Source organism: Falco cherrug, chromosome 4, assembly GCF_023634085.1.
Source record: "Falco cherrug isolate bFalChe1 chromosome 4, bFalChe1.pri, whole genome shotgun sequence".
In the NCBI taxonomy this organism is placed as follows: Eukaryota; Metazoa; Chordata; class Aves; order Falconiformes; family Falconidae; genus Falco; species Falco cherrug.
The window spans coordinates 35,938,073-35,959,304 of NC_073700.1; the positions used below are offsets into that span (position 1 = coordinate 35,938,073).

Genomic DNA, 21,232 nt, shown 5'->3' on the forward strand with positions numbered 1-21,232 from the left:
AGTAAGAAATGTTTTGCAACAATGTACCTTGCAAGGGAAATAGATTTTATTTATTTTCCCTCTATCTTAGATTTTAGGATGCCCAAAAGTTTAGTATGTGTGCTAACTTAAGACTACTCTTGTAGACAATGGCAAAATTAGCAACTAATGAAATGCTGGATACCCCTTCCTATTTCAGGTAGTGCAGGCAATTCTCAATTCACTGAAATGAGGCATGGGCTCAGTACTCAGGTCAAAGTACTGCAGAGGCCATTCCTCTGTGTCAGCTGACGTTACGTTCATCAGAATGTCAGGCTACAGAGTAATAATAATGCACACAACTTGCTGGTCTCTCACAGTTTAATTTTCTTCCTTTGAAAACTTGCAGGGTAAGAACCCAAATCATTATCTGCCATGTTTCAAATATGAAACTCAAGAGAATATTTTTCTTCATCTTGTGAAGTTAATTACATTTGTCATCAAGTCTTTAAGACTATATCTGGGTTCTTCTACTTTACCATCTAGTTCAGTAAACAATAATAGAAGTACACTCACTACTTAGTGATCACCTGTCCTCCTATCATGAACACATGGGATAGAAATCCAGGCAAGAGCCTACAAAACACGTATGGCTACACAACGCTAGTGTTAGGTCCCACAATCCTACACAGGGCAAGGATTTAATTAAAATCAGCAGCCCAACTTTACTGTTTTGTAAACCTCCACACTGAAGACCAATCTGGTAATATTTTTACACATGAACATTACAAGATATTCTTAGAAATCACTAAATAAAAGAAGAATTTAGGATATAGAGAAACCTTTATTTTTAAAACTGAACTTAAGCTTTGTACTTAAGTGGTATTTTCATGACAAAATGCCATGGAATTTCTTCTGGTGAAGTGACACATGAAAAAAAATACTATTATATAAACATTTATGATGTATAGTAGTACACTGTAACTCTGAAAATTTTAGAACACTATATACTACTACTATTAGCATTTTCATGTTTGTGGGAAGACTTTCTCCCAAAGTTCTGCTTCGATCTCCCAAGCTTTATATATATATATAGTTAAAAATTATATCCTTTAATAAACAGGCATATTTAAAAAACTGTTTAAATTTTTCCTCCATTCAGCTTTGCAATATTGTGCTGGACCAGAGAGAATATTCCATGCTCAGATTATCTCAGGTCCCTCTGCTGAACTTCTTCATCCTCATGATATAAATTGACTTAAAAGGTTTAAATCAGAGAGAGACTATTCTTCCCTCTGCAAAACATAAACTAGCATTGTCTCATTCCTGAAACTGTTAATTAGCTGTGATTACAAAATAGCTCTCAGCTCTGTAAGACTAAATTTTAAAAGTAGTCAGTGGCTGAAGAGATATCTAAGTACATAGATTTTTAAAACCAGTATCTGAACTAATGAGTGCTTAACTCCAACGAAACTGCCACTTGGGTACTTAGGTACCTATCTATTGCAAAGTAATCTAGTCTTAGATTTTAGTTCTCATTTCCCAGATGTTCCCTTGAAAATGAGACTGTGAAAACATTCAACTAAGCGAAACCAAGTGGGGAATAAAAGCAAAATAATTTTCTTTCTTTTGGAATCAAACATTACCTGTGCCTAGGTTATTGTTATGGGATGGTAGCCCACATTTGGTCCTGTCCATCTGCAGGTACTGCTGGTTCACTGGTGCAAGGAAATGCTACAGAGGTAATTTTAGAATCTCACCAGTTCCACAAATCAAGCTTGAAGGAGCCTCCTAGATAAAACTGTTATGACTAAAATGTAGAGAAACTGACTCTTCAACACAGCGTTTCATCTCCCTCGCCCCATTTAAATACCTGTAATATCCTCTAGGGAACAATGTTGTATGTTAGTATACATATACAGAACAATGGATAGAATGCATTACTTCTTCAGCCACTGTTGTTTGTGTTCTTTCCTCTTCAGGTGCTCAAGCTGCATGCTCTCTATTTCTAGATAACCTGTGGCATGGATTATAGTATGTTCAACTAAATACATAAAAAATACAAGCAGGTATGTGTTAAATTATGTGAAGACTTTTTTTTTTCATATTTAACAGTAAATAAATAGGATACACTTGCTAAAAAAAAATAGGTAAATCGCAGCACACAAATTTCATTTTATATAATTTATTTTTAAAGACTTATCCCAGTGAAGAAAATACACTTTTTAGGGGTTTCAACATTCAATATTGTATAATAATACAGTAAGGGACTCTCATACTGCATTTGAAAATCAAAGCTCTCCCCTTGTCTAGGAATCAACAAAGTGACTTCTGATAACAGTATTATGTACAGAATATTCTCCCCATGCAATTATTCCAACTTTTGAAGCTATAGCAAGAATATGTGTTAATTGAATGGTAGTTAAATTTCAAAAGGAAAATAGTTTTTCCATGTTCAGTTTTTGTCAGGGGCACCTATATTAGCTTCATTTACAGACTTTCCATTACATAAAATCAGGATATAAAAAGACACCTGAGCTGTGACTGCTAAACAGAATGTGTTTGCTCCCGTATTTCTGCTGGCTCTGAAAAACTAAGGAAGTAACATATGGGAAATGGTAGAAAATACTATGTCTAGGTAACAAGATCTGATGCAAAGGTTGCTAAAAGTCAGTGGGACTGTGGTGATTTCAGAGGTTTTGTTTTTACAGAGTAAAAAAATGCCCCATTTATATTATCCAGAATGTAACAGAAATGAGTAAATTTATTGATGATAAAATAATTTCTCAATATGAAACTAAAATAGACTGGAGTTAAAGAGTTGTGTAGAAGCTACAACTCTCACTCTGATACGTTCCTCTCTCATAAGAAAGTCTTCTCTAGAAGCAAAGTAAAAATTCTCAGAACAGTTCTTTTCAATGATAGATTACCGTATTAGTTCTGCTATTTTTCCATACTCCTCACAGGTCTCATTTTCAACAAGATAAACATGTCAACAGCTTTCTTGTTATTTAGGATGATAACAAATTGAGATCTGTTCTGGGGCATGGTGCACAATCAGAAAACTGTAGCTTCACCTGGGGGAAGCTTTCTGAAACTTTTTGTCTAATATGGAAAAAAAATCATACCATTTGACATAGCCTAATTTTGCTTTGCAAGCATATCTAGCAGCTCTTTCTCTATGCCTTGACTGCTCAGTTCATTTAAACTGTAGTATCTATGAACAATCTTTTCAGCTGTGACAACAACCACTCGAAGCCCATGTGTGTCTTCTCCCAGTTGACATCCTATTGCTGATGAAACCACCATTTCCAGTCCTCTGTAGGACCCTCCAGCATTCCTATGGTAATGTCCAGAAAACACAGCTTTAATGCCTGTTAAAGAAAAAAGGAAAAAAGAGAGTACACATTTAGTTAGCAGTTGCAGGTTATGTATAAAATGTGTTTACAATAAAAGATAATGCTGCAGTTATATGCTGAGGCTTACACAGCTGCTGGGGTTGTAGAGAAAGTTCCACAGCAAGTACAGCTACAGGTGTTATGTTTATCTTCATTCTTTAATGGTTCATAAAGCATAAAATTAAACCATCTACGTGAACTTGTATTTTAAACAAATAATTAGTAACCAGCAATAAATAATTCTAATAGTAATAAATAATTCATTCTGCTGTACTAGCTCTGCTTAGGGTTATTGGACTCCAACTTCTTTATGCTTACTACAAGGTGTGTTTGTCTTCTTGGTACTGCTTTGGCTAGAAAGAAGGAACACTCTAGAGGAGGTTGATTAAAATCAGAAAAAAAATTTCAGTGATAGCCTAAAGGATGATGCTACTGAAACATGAGTTGAAAGCCAAGGACTGCGGAGCTGTATTTGTCAATTAACAAACAAAATTTTCTAAGGAGAGCTTAAACCTTGTTTACCCAAGGCTAGTAACCTTAAAAAAAAAAAAAAAAAGAGAAGATAATTTGTAATCTTTTCTCAAAGACATCAGCGGGGGTGGGGTGGGTATCCACTGATGGAACAGAGCCAGGTACATCAAAGAAACCAAATAAGCAGAAGAGGTTGTGAGTTATAATAAGAGGGGAAGAAAGATGAGAACAACCAAAAAAAGGAAAGGTTGACAACCTGCAAGAGGAGTCAGGCTTGGTAATGACGTGAATGAACATTTATCTAGTACAGGGTACAAAGCAAGCAGGTTTATTCTGATTTCCTCTGTATTTTTAATGATGTAAGGCTGTAATGTTTCTTTCCTTTTACAAAAAAATAGACTATTTATATATTTGGACTGTTTGGGGGTAAAAAAAACACTCCATTATAAACTTGAAAAGAAAGAAATACATTTGATCTATTGTAGGAGACAACAGAATGCTGTATTGAAAATTTCTGGGAAGGTTGCATGCAAGTAACATCCAGGCTTGGTCAGAAGTAGAAGAAAAGCTAAATGACAAGCATCAGCAGGTAAGGAGGACAAACATGTTTCATATTTAAGGCTTTATAATGTACTTTGAAATCCTTGGCCAAATCACTGTCTAACTGATGAGCCAAATGAATGTTTTAAAGTCCAACCATTCTTCCCCTTTTCTCAGAATACGATAATTGAACAAAAATTAAGTTTGCAAATGCTATCTGATTTTGACCAGCCTCTAAAGACGATCCATATGCCAGGTCTACTTGCCTGCCATACTCCTCAGTAGCTATGGGATTTTTGCAGAAATTTTGAAACCATTTCAAATCAAATGAAATTGTGTCATCCTCACCTCCACACCAGTAATTTCTGATTTTGTTTCTTCTACCTTGCAAACAGAAGCAAATAAATTGGTAGAAGCTGTATTTGCTACTCTGAATGACTTTTCTGATTGTCTTTAGAGGTCAACTTCATACTACCAAATAGATTATTTTCCCTTCCCCATGTGATGTTTTATAAATTTAATCAAATGTTTTTATTAATACAAAATAATGAAACCTTGTTTAGTCTTGTGAGTCAAAAAAGTAAAGAAAAAGTCATTTTGATGCTAAGTAAGTATTTTTCCTGTCACAGTTTGTAGAACCATTAACAACAGAGTTGAGAACCTAGATTCTTCCTAAGAGAAAATATGCTATCATAGACAGGCATTTCATTTCCAGGTTATGTCACCAGTTAGCCATTCTGTGCACTGTTGATAGATACAGCTGAGCATCATAGTCAACAACATTTGTAGTTCAGCAAAAAAATCATTCATCAGCTTTCTTGCTAATTTAAGATGGTGCATATTTTATTTTGAATGAAAATGTGGAGTTAGTATAAATAGCTAATTTTACAAACAGGTTTCAGGATTAATTTTTGGCATGCTCAGTCTAAGATCCTTGGATTTCAGACTATTGCAGTTTCCTGAAGCTGCATCTAATGCTATTTTATACTGTTGTGAAACAGAAAAATTACTGGACCAGATGGGAATTTTGTTGTTTATCATCAAGTGCAAAACATGTAAATTAGTTTCATATTTTGTTACAGGAACTGCTTAGATCTGATGCTGATTTACAAAACTATTAGTGACAACTCAAAAATTTTCAAATGCACCTGAAGGATTTAGGTGTAATTTCTCTATTGAAATACAATAGGTTGTGTGCTCCTTAATCATAGTAACACTTTGATGGCTCTACATAAAGCATCTCAAAATATATTAATACTAAGTGACTCAGAAAACACTTCAAGTATTCCCTGACAACCATGACTAGATAGCCAGCAGGTCATTAAAATAACTGCCTACTTTATGAAACTGAATCTTTCCTATTAGTTTACTATGTTGGCTAAAAACCTGCTGTGCTATAACAGGAAAATGCTGGCACTATTCTATAGATGCTGTACCTTGCTGAACATAATTTGTGTTTAATTGAAAAATAAATTAACAAGCAAAGATCTAAACATGTGCCTGTTCCAGCGGAGGACAGCAGAGAAGGGTGAAGCTTAGCATGTGTGGGGACAAGCGCCAGCTATTATGGGCTGTGTGGGGTGTGCCCTGATGGCACTCCTTTCCTCTGCACACAGTGAGGGTCTTGTTTACCACCCCAGGTTAAAAGCTATCCTTAAATTCGCAGCACTGATAATTACCTTTCCAACCATTGTTTTTATCATTACAGAATAATGAGTAAGCCTATAAAGATACACAGGGACAGACACTGTGATGACAACATCAAACTTCATTTGTTATTTTTCATATATTCCAGCCATCTGCCATTCCATGCTTAACAGGTAAGAGATGCTTAGTCCTGTTCAAGTGGTAGGCCAGAGAATGGGTAATCTGTGAGATGCTATAACCTTAAATGACATATAAAAAACTCAAAAGCTAGCAGCAGGTGATTTTTGCCTTCAGACAGCAGAAAGTCTGGAAAAGAGTAGAGGCAATTTAAAGGCAGAGAGCTGTGATTAGGAATGCACTATAACTTCACAAGGAAATCCTTGTTTTTCTGGCCAGAAACACCTTCCACCCTTTCTCCTGCAGTAGCTTTAGACCTCTTTCACAGCAATGAAATGAAAAGGAAAGTGAGGTGAACTTGCTTTAAGACCGTTGGCTACATATGTCCTTTTCTTTTGTGGGAGTGATTTGAAGACTGATATAAAATATATAAACTAGGCTCAAAGTATTGTTAAAAATTAAGCAGCTTGGAAAGCAAAATATAAATTATTCTGCTGTGTGCCTGGTAAAAGCTGCACAGGCTTTCATATTTCAAAATCCAAGGCCTTCCCAAATAGCAAATGACTCAAGGTGGAAAACAGAGAATGATGTTACCTTTATATTGAACAGTGGTACATGGTCATTGTCAGCTAGAACTTGTCTGTTACCGTATTTTAGTTTATCAGTACTAATTTTCTTCGTGCAGTGTAACCTGCTCATCTGTCTGGTGCATGAGTTACGCTTGTTAGTAAATCAGCATGATAACTTTGAGAGCTTGCTCTGACTCAGCTGCTGGGACCTAGCAAAACAGTTCATGGAGGTTTTGGGGGGCTTTTTTATTTGTTTGGTTTTAGTTTTTTTTTAAATCTTAGGAGAAACCCAGTCATAGAATCACAGACTCATTTAAGTTGGAAAGGACCTTTGAGATCATCAAGTCCAAGATTATCTTTGCCCCTCCTTTTGTTTCTAATGTATTTGTAAATACATTACGTGGCGGGCCGTACCAGACAAGGGAGTTTTCTAGTAACATCCCTTACCCAGGCCCCAGGGAGGCAGCAGACTTCCCTGGGGGCTGGGGCTGGTTGGCATCGCAGGCCCTCCACTTCTCTCAGAATACCTCAGAAGGCAAAGGTGGAATATAAAAGCCCTGTGACATAATGGGCTTTTTGCACAGTTTCTGTACTTCCTAGATATTATTTGGGTCCATAAAATAATAATATAAAGATGTTTTACAACTGATGTCACAGTCAGTGTGAGCAGTCACTTCTCAACTGCTACCATGTTGTAGATTATTACAGTGACTGTTTAACATACATGTAAGTCAGTCAAGCAGCAGAACTAAGTGTTTCTTTCCTATTACATGCACACCTGTCCAAACCATGAGGCTGCACTTGCCACCTCCATCCCCCAACCCTTCTGCAGTGACAGACAGAATGTGTCCATCTAGAGCTGTTTATGGCATGGCTGGGCATTCTCTTCTCTTGCTTCCTAATACAGAGAGCAAAACTGAACATTGTGGGACCTTTACATATGACATCCTACTCATTAAAGTAGGATCCATCTTGCCTTGTGGCATTGTTTGTAAAAGAACAAGCCCTGATGGGCTAGGAGTGGATGCTGAGTAGATGAGGCTGCTTACTGCAGCCTCTGAAGGCATTTGTGGGGAGAACATGACACACTAAGCTGAACGTTTGCGATTTGCTTTCAACTTGGAGCTGCCTGTAATGGATCCACATATGCAGCATTTTCCTGTCCCTCAGGTGCTTAAATAAGGATCTCTGGCAGCATTCTAGATTCTACTCTTAGTCTCACACCTAGCATGGACCCAACTGTATCTTGGTTTTTCCTTGCAGAGCTAAGTGGCAGCTAAATGATCAAGGATTGAGCATTCAGGAAGCTCACATCTGGCCTGCTTGATTACTACACCACCTAGATCTGTAAAATACCCTTACCAGCTTCTGGTAAGTGACAGTACTACTATAGTAACAAGTTCTTTTCAGTATTTTCCACTTCTTCTGCAGGTAAGCAAAACTAGTCTATGAAAAAGTTAGTTAGGATGTAAACCCATGTTATACACTTTTAGTATGGGAAATAAGTGTGCTCTTTTTACTGGAAGCATCTGTGTTCCTAAAGTAGCATCGTCACACCATCCAGAGAATTTACAGAAGCCAAGACATTGTGACATTGTATATGTAAACCAACCCCCAACATACAGTTTCAGTGTGATTAGGAGGACAGAGGATACAAAATAAAGCAACTTTAGTTATGCTGTAAGAAAACAAAAGAATCTCCCCTTGTCTGAAAATTCATGGGAAGATTTTGAGAAACCCATCCTAGACAGCAGGCAGACACCAGATAAAACGTTTGGCCCACAAATTGTGCAGCTTTTTTTCTTAGGCAAGTACTGCAGCTTCGCCATGATTATGTTTAACTCCTGCTAACTGCCTACACTCAAGAAGGTATTTTGGTATGGAACTGAAGTAGGAATGATTTGTAAGCAGTGCAGATGTCATACCTGCGACCAGAGAGGATGTGATTTTAAACCCCTTTTACCCCCTGTTGGCTATGGGAGGCAGATTCTGCCTAAACAAGCTGGTGTTTATGGGTACTGTTCAGCCTTTTAGCATATGTATGTCATTCAGATCCTAATTGCACTAGACAGGTGTTCAGCACTGAAATGCCCTTGCGGATCTAGCTGCTCTGCATCAGCCTCTGCTAGATTTTAGTATCTGCTTTAGATATCTCCCAGTGAAAATTCTGCCCAGACCTCAGGTACTCTTTATTTCCAGTGCTAGTATTAATTCTTGTTATTGTTATGTTACAGTATGTTACATCTTGAACAAAGAAACAAACAGGTCACTGCTATGTATTAATAGAAGTCTAACTGATGATGTTTTTTCTTCAATAGCACTTTTTTGTTCATTCAACTGTATTCCACTCACTTTTGTTAGTTAGCATAAGAAGGAAATGTGAACCACTCAATGCAATAATGCTAAGATGACAAGCAGGCAATTTACTTTGCTCTTGCTTTTGATCTTAAACATAAAAAGAATCTTAGAGATGTATGCACTCAATTTATTCATTTCAGATGTTTTTTCTGAAGTAATACTGGCAAGTTGCTAGGAACTCCTCCCCAACCCCCTTTCTTTTTCCTAAACTCTTGTGAGGAAAGAACAGTGTCTTGGCAGACCTCATTTTTATAGCCTGCTTTCTGGTATCCTCTGGTCAGTCAAATGCATCCAACTATACACAAAATAGTACAGTCCCTTCCCACTACAACAACAACAAAAAAAGGTAGAACAGTGATTTGGTTTTAATCCCTGGTTTCTGAAATAGCAGTTGGGAAAAGCTTTGATATAAAAGCTGTATGAAATACTAAACAAGAAATACTAAACAGCTACTGTGTAAATAAATGTCCAAAGCATGGCACCTTCACAAGAGTTCAGTATTTCATTTTCTATGAAATATATATAATGATTTGAATTGAAATGTGACTGGAGGTTTCACAGTATCCATTAATCAAAAAAAGCAGGATCCATTACTTCAAGATACTACTCATATCTAATGGATAATTCATTAAAAGAAAAAAGGGATTAAAATCAGAATAAAGTAAAAAACTGTACAGATAGTTACTAAACCCCCAGCACCACCACCAGAAAACAAACTACACACACTGTCTCTGCGATCATCATCATCTGACGTCAGACTACATAACAATACAACAGTTACCAGGTATCTGCTAGGGAGAAAGGGCCTGAACTGCCAAATTAATTTCTGATCAGAACAGGACTGGAAGCCAGAGACTCAGGTTGGGCACCATGCAGTGTTGGACACCACATCTTGCTCTGTCTGTTCTAAAACAGTCCCTGGATCATGAAAACACCTAAAACCAACGAGCCTCATGTCTGTACACTAAACATGAATCTTCAGAATCAATCAATGTACAAAAAAATCCATGTCTTTGAAAAGAAATATTTAAATACAGGAATTGATTCTGGTTTTAGTAAACCAAAGATTCCTCCTGCCATGCAATTTACCATCATTTTCTGTTCCAAGCACAAAAAGTCCTTTTTAGTTCTGATCTGACAAAGCTGAATCTGAAAGACAAAAAGATTTACTGTTTCCAGAGATCTGATCATAACTCTTTTTCCTTGCAGAATAATGTGTTCCTACTAAAGAAAGAAATACCTATTTTCGTACAAATTCTGAGCCCAAAGCAGCCTATTTAGCATAAATAATTCATGACATAACAACCAACCAAAACATGGATTGTTCAAGAGTCATCTGAAGAGATGTAATACTTAACATCTGTTGATAAGCCTTAGACGCCTCATTAGCCTAACCATGAAACAAGTTACTAAATACTTTGGTTTTATGCTAATTCACACACTGCATTATGTCAGTTCAGCCTGTAAGGCTACACAGTGACTTCGGCAAGGCAAGAGGGGTAATTGCTGCAGAGGGTAATTAATAGCTCAGGTAATTCATCATGCTAGCTTTGATGCTATCTGTATGTTCATTCATAAGCAGAATCTTTTAAAGCACAACTCAAGTTTTAAAAATCTGAAACAAAATTCGTATTTTAATTTGGATACCTTCTTCCAAGTTAAAAACTTGATATGAACACTTTGCTCATGGTTTCTATTGTTGGCTTTTCTCAGTAGAAAATTCAAAACCGCCTCTGAAGACTTTCCCGTGCCCCCTCCCCGATTTCCAACGTCTGCTTTCTAAAGCCAGCTCACCACATAAGTAGTCCTCGCAGCACCTTCTGCAAGCTCTTGATTCGCATCTTTCTCAGTTTAAGAGCTCTGGCAAGATGGACAATTTTTACCAGCGTTTCCCATTTTCTCTTGGTTCTCATCAAGCTTTGTGAGCCAAAGCAGTACATGATTAAAAAGGGCTTTCCTTGCAGAGATGGTGTAATGGGTACTGTTAAACTGACTCATTGGCCCATTAGGAAAGGACATCGAAACAAGTATCTGAGATTTGCTTTGGCTGCTTCATGGAAATGATTTGTTCAGAAAGGGATGACCAGGCCAGCCAGGCTCAGGAGCCTGCGTAGAAGCATGTGTACAACCATCGCATCCTCACAGACTGCAGTAGCTCTGATTTAAAAGAGATTATTTTTTGTAATGATGACCATCTTACAGCGCTTCTGAGCCCCCAAACCAGACAAAGCAGAATAACGTTCTGAAAGAAACAGAGCTGTATACGAAATACCCACCCCCTCCTCCAGGACCGGTGATACTGGGAAAAATTTGAAAGACAACTTTAGCTGCCTTGGTGGTGTTAGCATGCTGTTGATTTTATTCCTGACAAGAATCAGATGAGAAAATAGTTCATTACCTGAAAAGAAGCTACGCACTGAGTATTATGCAGAAGACAGTTTGTCTGTTAGCAGGAGTAGCTAAGGTTGTTTTACAGAATTTTAAAAGTGCATCGTCTTCTTCCCACAAATTATAGTTTATCACTCAGAGAAACGCTTCTCAACAACAGTTCTGCGGCACCAGGGAAAAGGGTCAGCATGATTTTGACATAACTGCACTGTAAGAGAACAAAGGCATTTAGCTGTGTCTTATGGATAATTCCTCTGAGAGTGATTACATCCCAGTCTTAGCTTATTGTGCAGTTGCAGACCCGTAATTCCCAGAGTCCCTTACTCAGTACTCTGCTGCTGGTATATTCTGTAGCATAGAAAAATGCAAGAACATGGAAGACTGTGCATGTTTTCAACTCCATTTGAGACTGGAAAGAAAGGGGACTACGGCCTGCCTTCTCTATGGGGGCCAACAGACAACCACATCTTTTCAGTCAGTGTTTTGACCACTTCTTCTGTTTAAGGAGTAGTTAAGTCACTACAAAATACCACTACTTTAAACTTGAAATGCTAGCAAAGAATTTTTTTTTGCTTTTTTAAATAGACAGCAGGCATATTCCATAACAATGCAACAGTAAGATTTTGTGAAATACATCTGTTTTCCTAAGTTCCTGAAAAATTTGATGCTTGCTAGTTTAATTCAAGAAATACAGATTGAGCCTGAGTCTCAAAGGAGATCTAGTTGCAGTGATTACAGAAATCCAAATAGTTTAAACGAGGATGGAAAACAATGCACTCACATTTATCTTGAAATATTAAAAATTATTTCATAAAGAAACATGCCACCTGGAAAACAACTTTTCTCCCACGATCAGATGATACTGGGCTGGAATTCAGGCTCAAACTAGTTTAAATTCCAGGGTTGTCTGATTTCAGTTTCTATAACTACACTCACTTCCACGGCTTGCTTCCAAAACCCCCTGAATTCAGAAGAAGCTGTTTTCCAGCTCTAGTTCCTAACATACAAAAAAACCATTTTGAAGCAGGTTTGCTGCATCCAAAATGCGACTGGCCTAGCCTCAGTTGGAAATCAAACTGCTCAAACCAGCACTACAGGCAGTGTAAAAATATAGGAAGAAAATTACTAATATAAAAATAAACCAAAGAAAAGCAAGCAGATTTTCCAAATTAGGAAGAGAATGCCTGGAATAATCAGCATAGGCAATCAGTAGCATGCTTTATTTAGACTGAGCCTTCAATTAAATAAATGCTTTTCTCAGCAAAAGCAAATGAGACTGTAAGAGAACGAGAAGGCTAAATTAGTGCAATATGAATGACATAATAAATATGTAATGGCTACAGTACAGACCTTGCTTCTCCTCCTATGCACTCTGTAAAGAATTTGGGGAAAAAAATTTTTCTGACTGAGCAATGAAATTTATCACATGGTCCAGATTATCCCCTTTAAATGCTAATTAATGTTTTTTACAGTAACTGCAGACATGAATCAGTGTTCACTGCCCTTCACTTACAGATTTATGGCTCTCAATACAGACTACAGGTGAAGTTCAAAGCAAACAAAAGGAGGCATTTCTTCACATAGCTGTGAAACAAGAAACTCCCTCCTGCAGAGCACTGTGAAAAGCTGAGAGTTTTCAAAAATCTACTGAACCAGTCTATAAGAGAATCATTAAATTGCACTATATTGATAACATTAATATGGTACACTAAGTCCCTGAAAGAAAAAAATGTTGGAGATAGAAAGAGTACTTGGAAGAAATACCATTATGCACTTGCTCTCCTGTGTTCTTCGCAAGGGTTTGGTTAGTAGGAGAAGCAGGAGACTGGGCGACAGGGATCATAATTCTGGTCTGGTTACTCTGCTTTTATGTTAGCTGTTCAAGTTGAATGATAAAATCAGGTTTAAAATAGAATTAGGCTTATCTAAAAATCACTGCTTCACTGGACAAAACTCTCATTCAAGGACTGAAGAAAGAGGATATACTAGCAAAAGCAGATCCTATATATAGTTGTTCCCAAACCTGCAAGAGCTAGAGAGGAGCAGCAGTAGAGCCGAAATGGAAGCAAGCAGGTAGAAAGCCAATTCTGTAAAAAAAATAAATTTTACTGAGTGAAAAACTTGAACTTTATCAACACTGTAGTACTTCTAGTAGTTCAAGAGTTTTCATAGGCAGAAGAACAAAATAAGTAGTATCCAGGCACAGGGAGATGCTACTATAAGAGACGTGTGTGTATGTGTACACCCACACAGATGTATGTGTAGATCTATTTTTTTAAAGACAACGTTTCTGGCAAATACAACCATTTAAGTCACATGGATAAGTTGATCTTGAGCACTTCGCCTGGAGTATCAGGCACAAACTGGCTTTTCTTTTTTCTTCCTTTCACTTGCAGCGTACAGCTGCTTTCTGCAGTGCTGAACAATGTGGTCAGTTCAACAGAATACCTGTCCTTAGAACAATTTTGCACCTCAAAATGATGCTCTTTCGGCTTCCCTACAAGAGCACACATTAACCACAGGCATTTTTTACCATAACTTTTTTCTCCCCAAAGGAGGTGCTATACATCGTTTTTTCAAGACCCCAGTACTACAGAGCGAATGATAATATTTAGTAGTCTTTGGAAACAAAACCTCTCATGTGGAATAGAACTGATTTTACCTCATTGCAGTCTGAGGGTGCTCACATCACCCCGTCTTCCAAGCAGCGCAGATGTGAAAGCATCAGTCACAGCACTGTTAACAGAACTGTTCGTGCTCAGGCAGTTCTCAGACCCCGTCCTCCAAAAAAGCCCAAATCATTAGCTACCAACAGGGCTCCAGTAGAAGGAAGCTGTCCCACTGGTAAGTGTCGGGGATCAACACCCATCATTTTGTAACCTCTTCAGTCAACCTTAAATAACAACATCATAGAATTTTGTGTAGCCCTTTAGAAGCTCTATGTCATGCCACCTCCTTCATCAGAGGAGTTGTGTGAATAAAACAGAACTGAATATGAACATTTATAGTGCATAGCACTATAAGCACCTTAATAAAAATATGCCATGTACTGTTGTTCACAAACATGATCCTGCAAACTTGCAGGAAAACTCCTTAAATTTGCTTTGTACGCTAAAGAATCCAGAGCTTGATGAAACTGGTGGTCAGTGGGTCCGTGTAAGTGGGAGACATTACTTTGCAAAGTATCTGTGAAAAGTATTTTTATATAGGACAACACTGAGTAGAGCTATATAGAGAAAGATCTTAGTCTCACTTGTTTTTTCAGTATAATCAGAGGAGAAACAAGCAGCACACCCAGAGGGTCAGTCCAGATCACCTAATTAAAATGCTAGTCTAAATGACACTTTAAAGGTGCCGTCTGTAGAAGGTTGCTCTGCGCTTCAAGTTAATTTTTGTGAATGCCTCTTGTGACCTTTCAGTGGAATTTATTTCCTGGTTTTGCTGCTTTTTCAACTTGAAAGTGAGGCTTTGTCAGAGACTTGACACAAACTCCGAACTATCCTGGTTTGCCATGTGCTTTAAGGATCAAAAAGAAATTTTCATCAACCAAAACTACAGCCCAGTGGATAAAAAAGATTTCAGAAACTGATCTAAGAACAACTGTTACTTAATGTCATTACAGACTATTAAATAAACGTCTTTTGTACTTGCTGCTGAAATTTTTGGGAAAAAAAAAAAAAAAGTCTTAAGTGTATCTACATGCTAGATTACATTATCATACCTGGGGACTGGTCTTAAAAAACCCTCTTACACAGTGATGTAGAAGATCTTAAATTTGGTCACTCTACCTATACAGTGAGTGCCTGATTTCAGGGTTGAAAGAGGTTGACCTAAATCACTAAAGTTGAAAGTATTTAATCTCAATTATCTTAAATACTGCCAAAGCAACACAAAAGCAAGCATTGAGATTACTCACTTGGTGTATGGGCTTTGCCAAAATCAAGGCCTCAGTGGCAGGAAGAAGAAAATATTACTGCCTTGTCAACTTTGATTACACAATAAAGAAAATAATAAAACGTAGCATATGTTGTCTGGTAAATTTTAGAAACAACAGCTTTCAACATTCCATGCTTTAATTTTGTGCTCAAATATATCTCAGCTGTGGATGTTCAGAAAGCTTCTTCCTTTAATACTACTCTCCTGTCATAACATTTTTAAGGGGAGAACGTAGCTATCACACTTTCTTAATGAGTAAAGGTGTTAGAATTACAGCATCTACAGTCAGAAATATAATGAAAAAATATGCCATTTAATAAAGTTAGGTTGTTATTTTTCCCCATAAGTAAAAATTATTTTTAACCACATCTGAAAAAAATGCCTTGAACACATTTAGATGAACTTAAAACTTTTTAATTAAAAAAAGCTGGACACATGTCTATTATCTAGTAATTCTCTCTTGGATACAAAATCTTTCACCTAGATAGACCACCTATACTCTTCATCTCACTCTGAACAAAAATGCCTTTTCTCAACTTCGTTGGTGAAAATGTAGCTATTAATTTAGGTTTTACAAAGCAGAGCTCTTAAACAAGTTCAGACATTTGCTTAAATGTTTTAGTTCATTAGGGCCATTAAGAAACACTTATTACTATGTTGTGTTAAGGAATGTAAGTAATCTCAGTGGGAAAAAGGTCTTTAAAAGATTGTGTATAGCTCAACAAAAAGTACCCATACTTTTCAGGTCATAGAAAAAAAGTCTTTAACATCCTAAGAAAATTATATGGGAATAAGATATGTAAGAAAAAGTATGTCTTCCATTACATAACCGCTTAATTTAAGACCTAGTTTATTACTTACGTTTATCAAAGACACATGACATGCAGACCAGATATTTGGCTAGACCACTACTACTTCTTTATTTTCCCTACAAAGCTATGAGGAAACCTATTTATATCAGCACTATATAATTCTTAAAAGCTGAATATGCATTTCACACAGCAGAGTCGAGTGACTCCAGCCGCTCTCACAGATGAGAACGTCAGGTCTGCTCATTCACAGTCCTTGCACACAGGTTTTTTTTCTGTACTTCGCTTCTGTACGTAGAGGAGCCAGAGCACTGACAACTGAGGCTAAACTTTCCGAAGTTATACAAATCTGCTTTCAGAAATGAATTTTCACATTAATGATAAACTATACTCTCAACTGAGTTGATTTTCAGCGTCACTGAAATCACTTTTTCTAGGACAATACTTGTTATAATGCATTTAAAGAAAACAGAGTATGAGGGTTTCTTAGATGTGCAGCTTACAAGCATGGCTTAACTTTGCATAGTAGTAATATGTGTTTACAAGTGCCAGACTTTCAATTTATAAATATTTATCATAAGAACATGATTTTATCTTTAATTAGCCCAACTGCTAAGGACACTTCTAATGTGAGAAATGTAATTCAGTATTTCGTACCAGATGTAGCCTCTACAGCTAGTCTTTTATCTCTGCTTGTAATGAGCGGATACTTAAACCAAAACCATTATGTAATACATAATTGATTAGAAGAGAATAACTACAGAAAATCTGGGCTCTGAATTTAAAATAACAGTTTTCTGAAATTGCATACCTCACTCTAACGCACCTGTGCAATATCATCATACTTTAAGTATCTGATTATTCCCTACACATACCCATATGAATTTCTTTGTTCATGGAAAGACCTGAATTACGAGACTGTCCTTCCTCTCCTGTCTCACTCAAACCAGGTGAGTTACAGCTCTGTTTGACACTTACAGAAAAAGTATAAACATGAAAACTGAGGTAATTCCAGGTCTGATCCTGGGTTACCGACAACTAAAATATGATGCTCATATAATAACATTGCATTGCCAAACACAGCAACCCCCAAAACATGCACGTTACACTGTAATTTTACATAATTACTCAACAAACCTTTAGAGTGGCTAGAAACACTTGAATCGGAGAGCGAGAAAGCAGAAGGAAGGAGGGACTGGTGGCAGGTCAGGGGAAGAAGAACAGTAGCAGCCTGGTGGACTCCTTGAAAAGCTAGACTTACTTTCTTTCCCCAGAATAAATAGTTATACCAAATTTCTAAATTAAATGCTGTAAGGGGTTAGCCTCCTTAAACTGCAAGTCATAATTAAAAACAACAACATGCAAAGTAAATTGGGATTTCATTAGCAATATTCTTGTGCTTCAGTCTGCCAAGAACATGTGAAGTGAATGGGGGGAAAACCAATTTGATGTCTAATGATATGCTGAAATCGATTATTCTTTGACAAAGCAGAGAGTCAGAAAATAAGTGGTGCCATTGCCTGTCTGTGCATCTGTCATACCATGGTAACTGCCTGCTGTTTGCAATCCACTGATAACGTTTTGTGGTCTTACAAAGACGGTTCTTCAATTGAATAATAAAATGGAAACAGAACGCATCCGTTACTAAGGAAACTCTGAGCCAACTTTTGGTTCAGCTAATTTTTCTCTGCAGTCTGAGTTACGCTGAGCTGCTTGCTCTCTATATTCATTTAATTAGCAAAATGTTTGATCATTGGATTGTGAATATTACCTATTGACTCATTTACTTCTTGTATAACACAGCAAACAAAAGATCAATGTTTTAATATATTCATGAAGGAACCAAACAATGCGTCATTTTGGGAATGGGAACAAAGGACACAACGGGAAATGACGGAGGGAAGGTACAAATGGAATGCTGGCACAGAAAGGCGTTTGGGAATTTCTTCCATAGAGTTGTCTTGTATTGCTGACTTCCCATTCTCTCTGCCTTTCCCCCGTCACTTGAAACCTACCCAACTTTTGGTTAAGCCTCTGGATACACGTTACTTTGAAATGTTTCTCTAAGAAACATGATAACATAACAACGATAGATATTATGATAATAACATTTTGTGTAATTTCTTTTACCTCTTGATTAAGCATATGGTTTCAGCTGGGATAATTTTCTTTTTAGGAGCTGGTGCAGTGCTGTGTTTTGGATTTGGTGTGAGAACAATGCTGATAACACACTGTTTTCAGTTGGTGCTGGGTGATGTTTATACCAAGTTAAGGACTTTACAGCTTCTCAGGCCCTGCCAGTGAGAAGGCTGGAGGGGCACAAGAAACTGGGAGGGGACACAGCCAGGACAGGTGACCCCAACTAACCAAAGGGATAATCCATACCATGGAATGTCATTCTGAGTATATAAACTGGGAGAAAGAAGGAAGGAAGGGATTGGGGGGACATTTGGCGTTTTGGCATTTGTCTTCCCAAGTAACTGTTACACATGATGGATCCCTGCTTTCCTGGAGGTGATGGAACACCTGCCTGCCCATGGGAAACTGTGAATGAGTTCCTTGTTTTGATTTGCTTGCGTGCCCGGCTTTTGCTTTACCTATTAAAGTGTCTTTATCTCAGCCCACAGGTTTTCTCACTTTTACTCTTCCGATTCTCTCCCTGATGGAGAGAATCTGCTCCACTCCACTGTGGCGGGAGTGAGTGAGCGGCTGCATGGGGCTTAATTGCTGGCCGGGATTAAACCATGACAACTGAGTGTTGCAAAATGTTAGTAAACCATCTGGGCGACAAAACTCTAGAACAGCACTGCTTGGGTTTCCACACTAATGCTTGTTTACTGGGATACACCTGTATGGCAATGTCCTTCTGCTAATAAGCTCTCCAATGAACCAGGACCTGTTTTTAGGCAACAGTACATGAGCAGTCATTTAGCTGCCTCACTTTCCAAAAGCAATACTCCCCACTATATTAACGCTAGCACAGAAATTAAAAAAAAGATACTGACGTATTCTTAATGTGTCTCCTTATGGGAAAAAAACCAACCCACAACCCTCTTCTAAATCCTGGAATCTGCAAGTATGTCAGTCTCCTAGAGAGCCCTCAGCTGTGAATTTTGGCCCCACTGGCTGGAAAGAGTAGGAGATTCAGAGCTTGGAAATTGGTTTTGGATGAGTCCAGGCTTAACAATGATATGGTAAATTAGGAACAATATTATAAAATACTTGCATTGTTCAGTAATCCAAGTAACATGCTGTCATACAGATATAGGGAAAACACCACTCCAATGCAGCAATGGCAGGCTGGCAGGGAATTTTGAGGGACTAACACACTCCAGTAACATGCAGGCAATTAACAGAAAATAATGGAACAGCATGGAAGAGGAGCTGTGTACTCTGTCTGTCTCCATGGCATTCAAGTGTCATCAAACAAAGCTAAGGGATTTGGTACAATGTGCTTGTTCAGCGCATGTTCCACCTGCCCTTCATCCCAGAAATGGCCCCTATTAGTAATGGATATGCAAAGGATTGATCTTAGCAGAGCAAGATTCTTTTTAACACTGAATAAATCTGGAGTGTATTACACTCTTGGTTTAAAATTGGCTCAGTGTGGGAGAAAACAACCTCCAAGGTAATTCTGAATTCTGTTTCCATGTTTTATGTAAAACATAAATTCTATATTTTTCTCCTACGGCAATACCTGATCTTCCACTCTGTAGGCATGAAAAACTCAGGTTCTTACATCTATCGGTACTTGCAAAATGGAATGCTTGCTATTTATTTTAAAGAGTTTCTAACTTTTCAACTTTTCTTTCAAAGTTTTAACTTTTTCTTGATACTCTTTTTTTGTATGATTAGATTTGGTTGATAATTTTGACCTGCAGGGAACAATGAGGCTTATAAGCAGTACCAAAAATTCCTTGAAAACAGTACCATTTAAGTTAAATGTATTTTGTCTGGCAGCATAACCATTAACAATTTGAAACAAACATTTAAAAATAGGAAAATGTGAGAAAATACCTGCTTTATGAAACTTTTCCATTATCTCTTGACGAACTGATTTTTCCAAGTTGAAATAATCATGTTCTTCATCAGGTTTTCTCAGAAACAGAGGGATGTGCTGGAACACTATTACATGCTTGCATTTCTGTTTTTCAGCAGTAGCCATTTGCTCATTGAGCCACGCATCCTGGGCTTGCTTTAAGTCAGGGCATTTGGAAGAATCAAAGTATAACTGCGAATTCAGCACAAGGAAAAAAACACCTCCAACCCAAAAGCTGAAGTAGTCATCTCCCCAGTTCTTGCAATAATTATCTATTGTTTCTCTTGTTGGAGTATTGCCGATATCATGATTTCCACTGACAAATACCAATGGTATATCCTGGTCAGTGTTCTTCAAAACATTCTTTAGATCTTGTTCTTGGTCCTTTCTCCATTGAGTTCCTATAGAAAAAAACCCACATTTTAGTATTTATGCTATTTTTTCCTATCGTTATTGTTAGCTTTCATTTATGGAACTATGTAAATTAAGAAAATATTTTATATTAGATGTGACTGTGATAACACGCATATTGTATGTCCACTCAGCCCTTTCCCTCCCACTTCTTTCCTTCCTATATCAATACTCAGCCATTTTCAATAACTTGCTTTAAGCAAGGCTCTGGATAGGAACCAACAGATAGCACAGCAGTAGGTGATACAGTGGTCAGTGTTTTGCACCAGAAGCTTTAGCAGGCTGATTCTTTCCATCTATAGACAGATGTGGCAAAAAAATGTAGCAGCCTTGGATGGTGTAACAGCTTTACACAAGGTAAAAACCGGGTCAACTTCTGGTTTGTATTTTATGGCTGTGCAAAGGAATTTAGTTATTTTGGTGGTTTGTCTTTTTTTTGGGGGGGTGTTTTTTTATTTATTACAAGAACTACTTTAACAGCAAAAATATAATTAGTATCTTGTGGTAACTTCTTTATATGATGAGCCTGTTTTAATCATGAGCATGGCATTAATTTCAAAGAAAGGTAATTGTGTACTTCGCTACTTTTTC

At 37.4% G+C, this 21,232-nt stretch overlaps 1 protein-coding gene across 5 annotated transcripts in view; it reads right to left on the minus strand.

The window, feature by feature from the left end:
* Positions 1-2,127: 2,127 nt before the first annotated feature.
* Positions 2,128-21,232, minus strand: part of CPPED1 (calcineurin like phosphoesterase domain containing 1) — a 49,806-nt gene continuing 30,701 nt past the window's right edge. For 4 of the 5 annotated variants that reach the window (XM_027810080.2, XM_055708651.1, XM_055708653.1 and 1 more), the window contains 2 exons: positions 20,209-20,631; positions 2,128-3,332 (listed from right to left, as the gene is read on the minus strand). In XM_027810080.2, coding sequence (XP_027665881.1) covers positions 3,100-3,332; positions 20,209-20,631 — 656 coding nt within the window. In that variant the 3' untranslated portion in view covers positions 2,128-3,099. The remainder of the gene's footprint in view (positions 3,333-20,208; positions 20,632-21,232) is intronic. The other variant, XM_055708652.1, reaches the window with a different exon arrangement.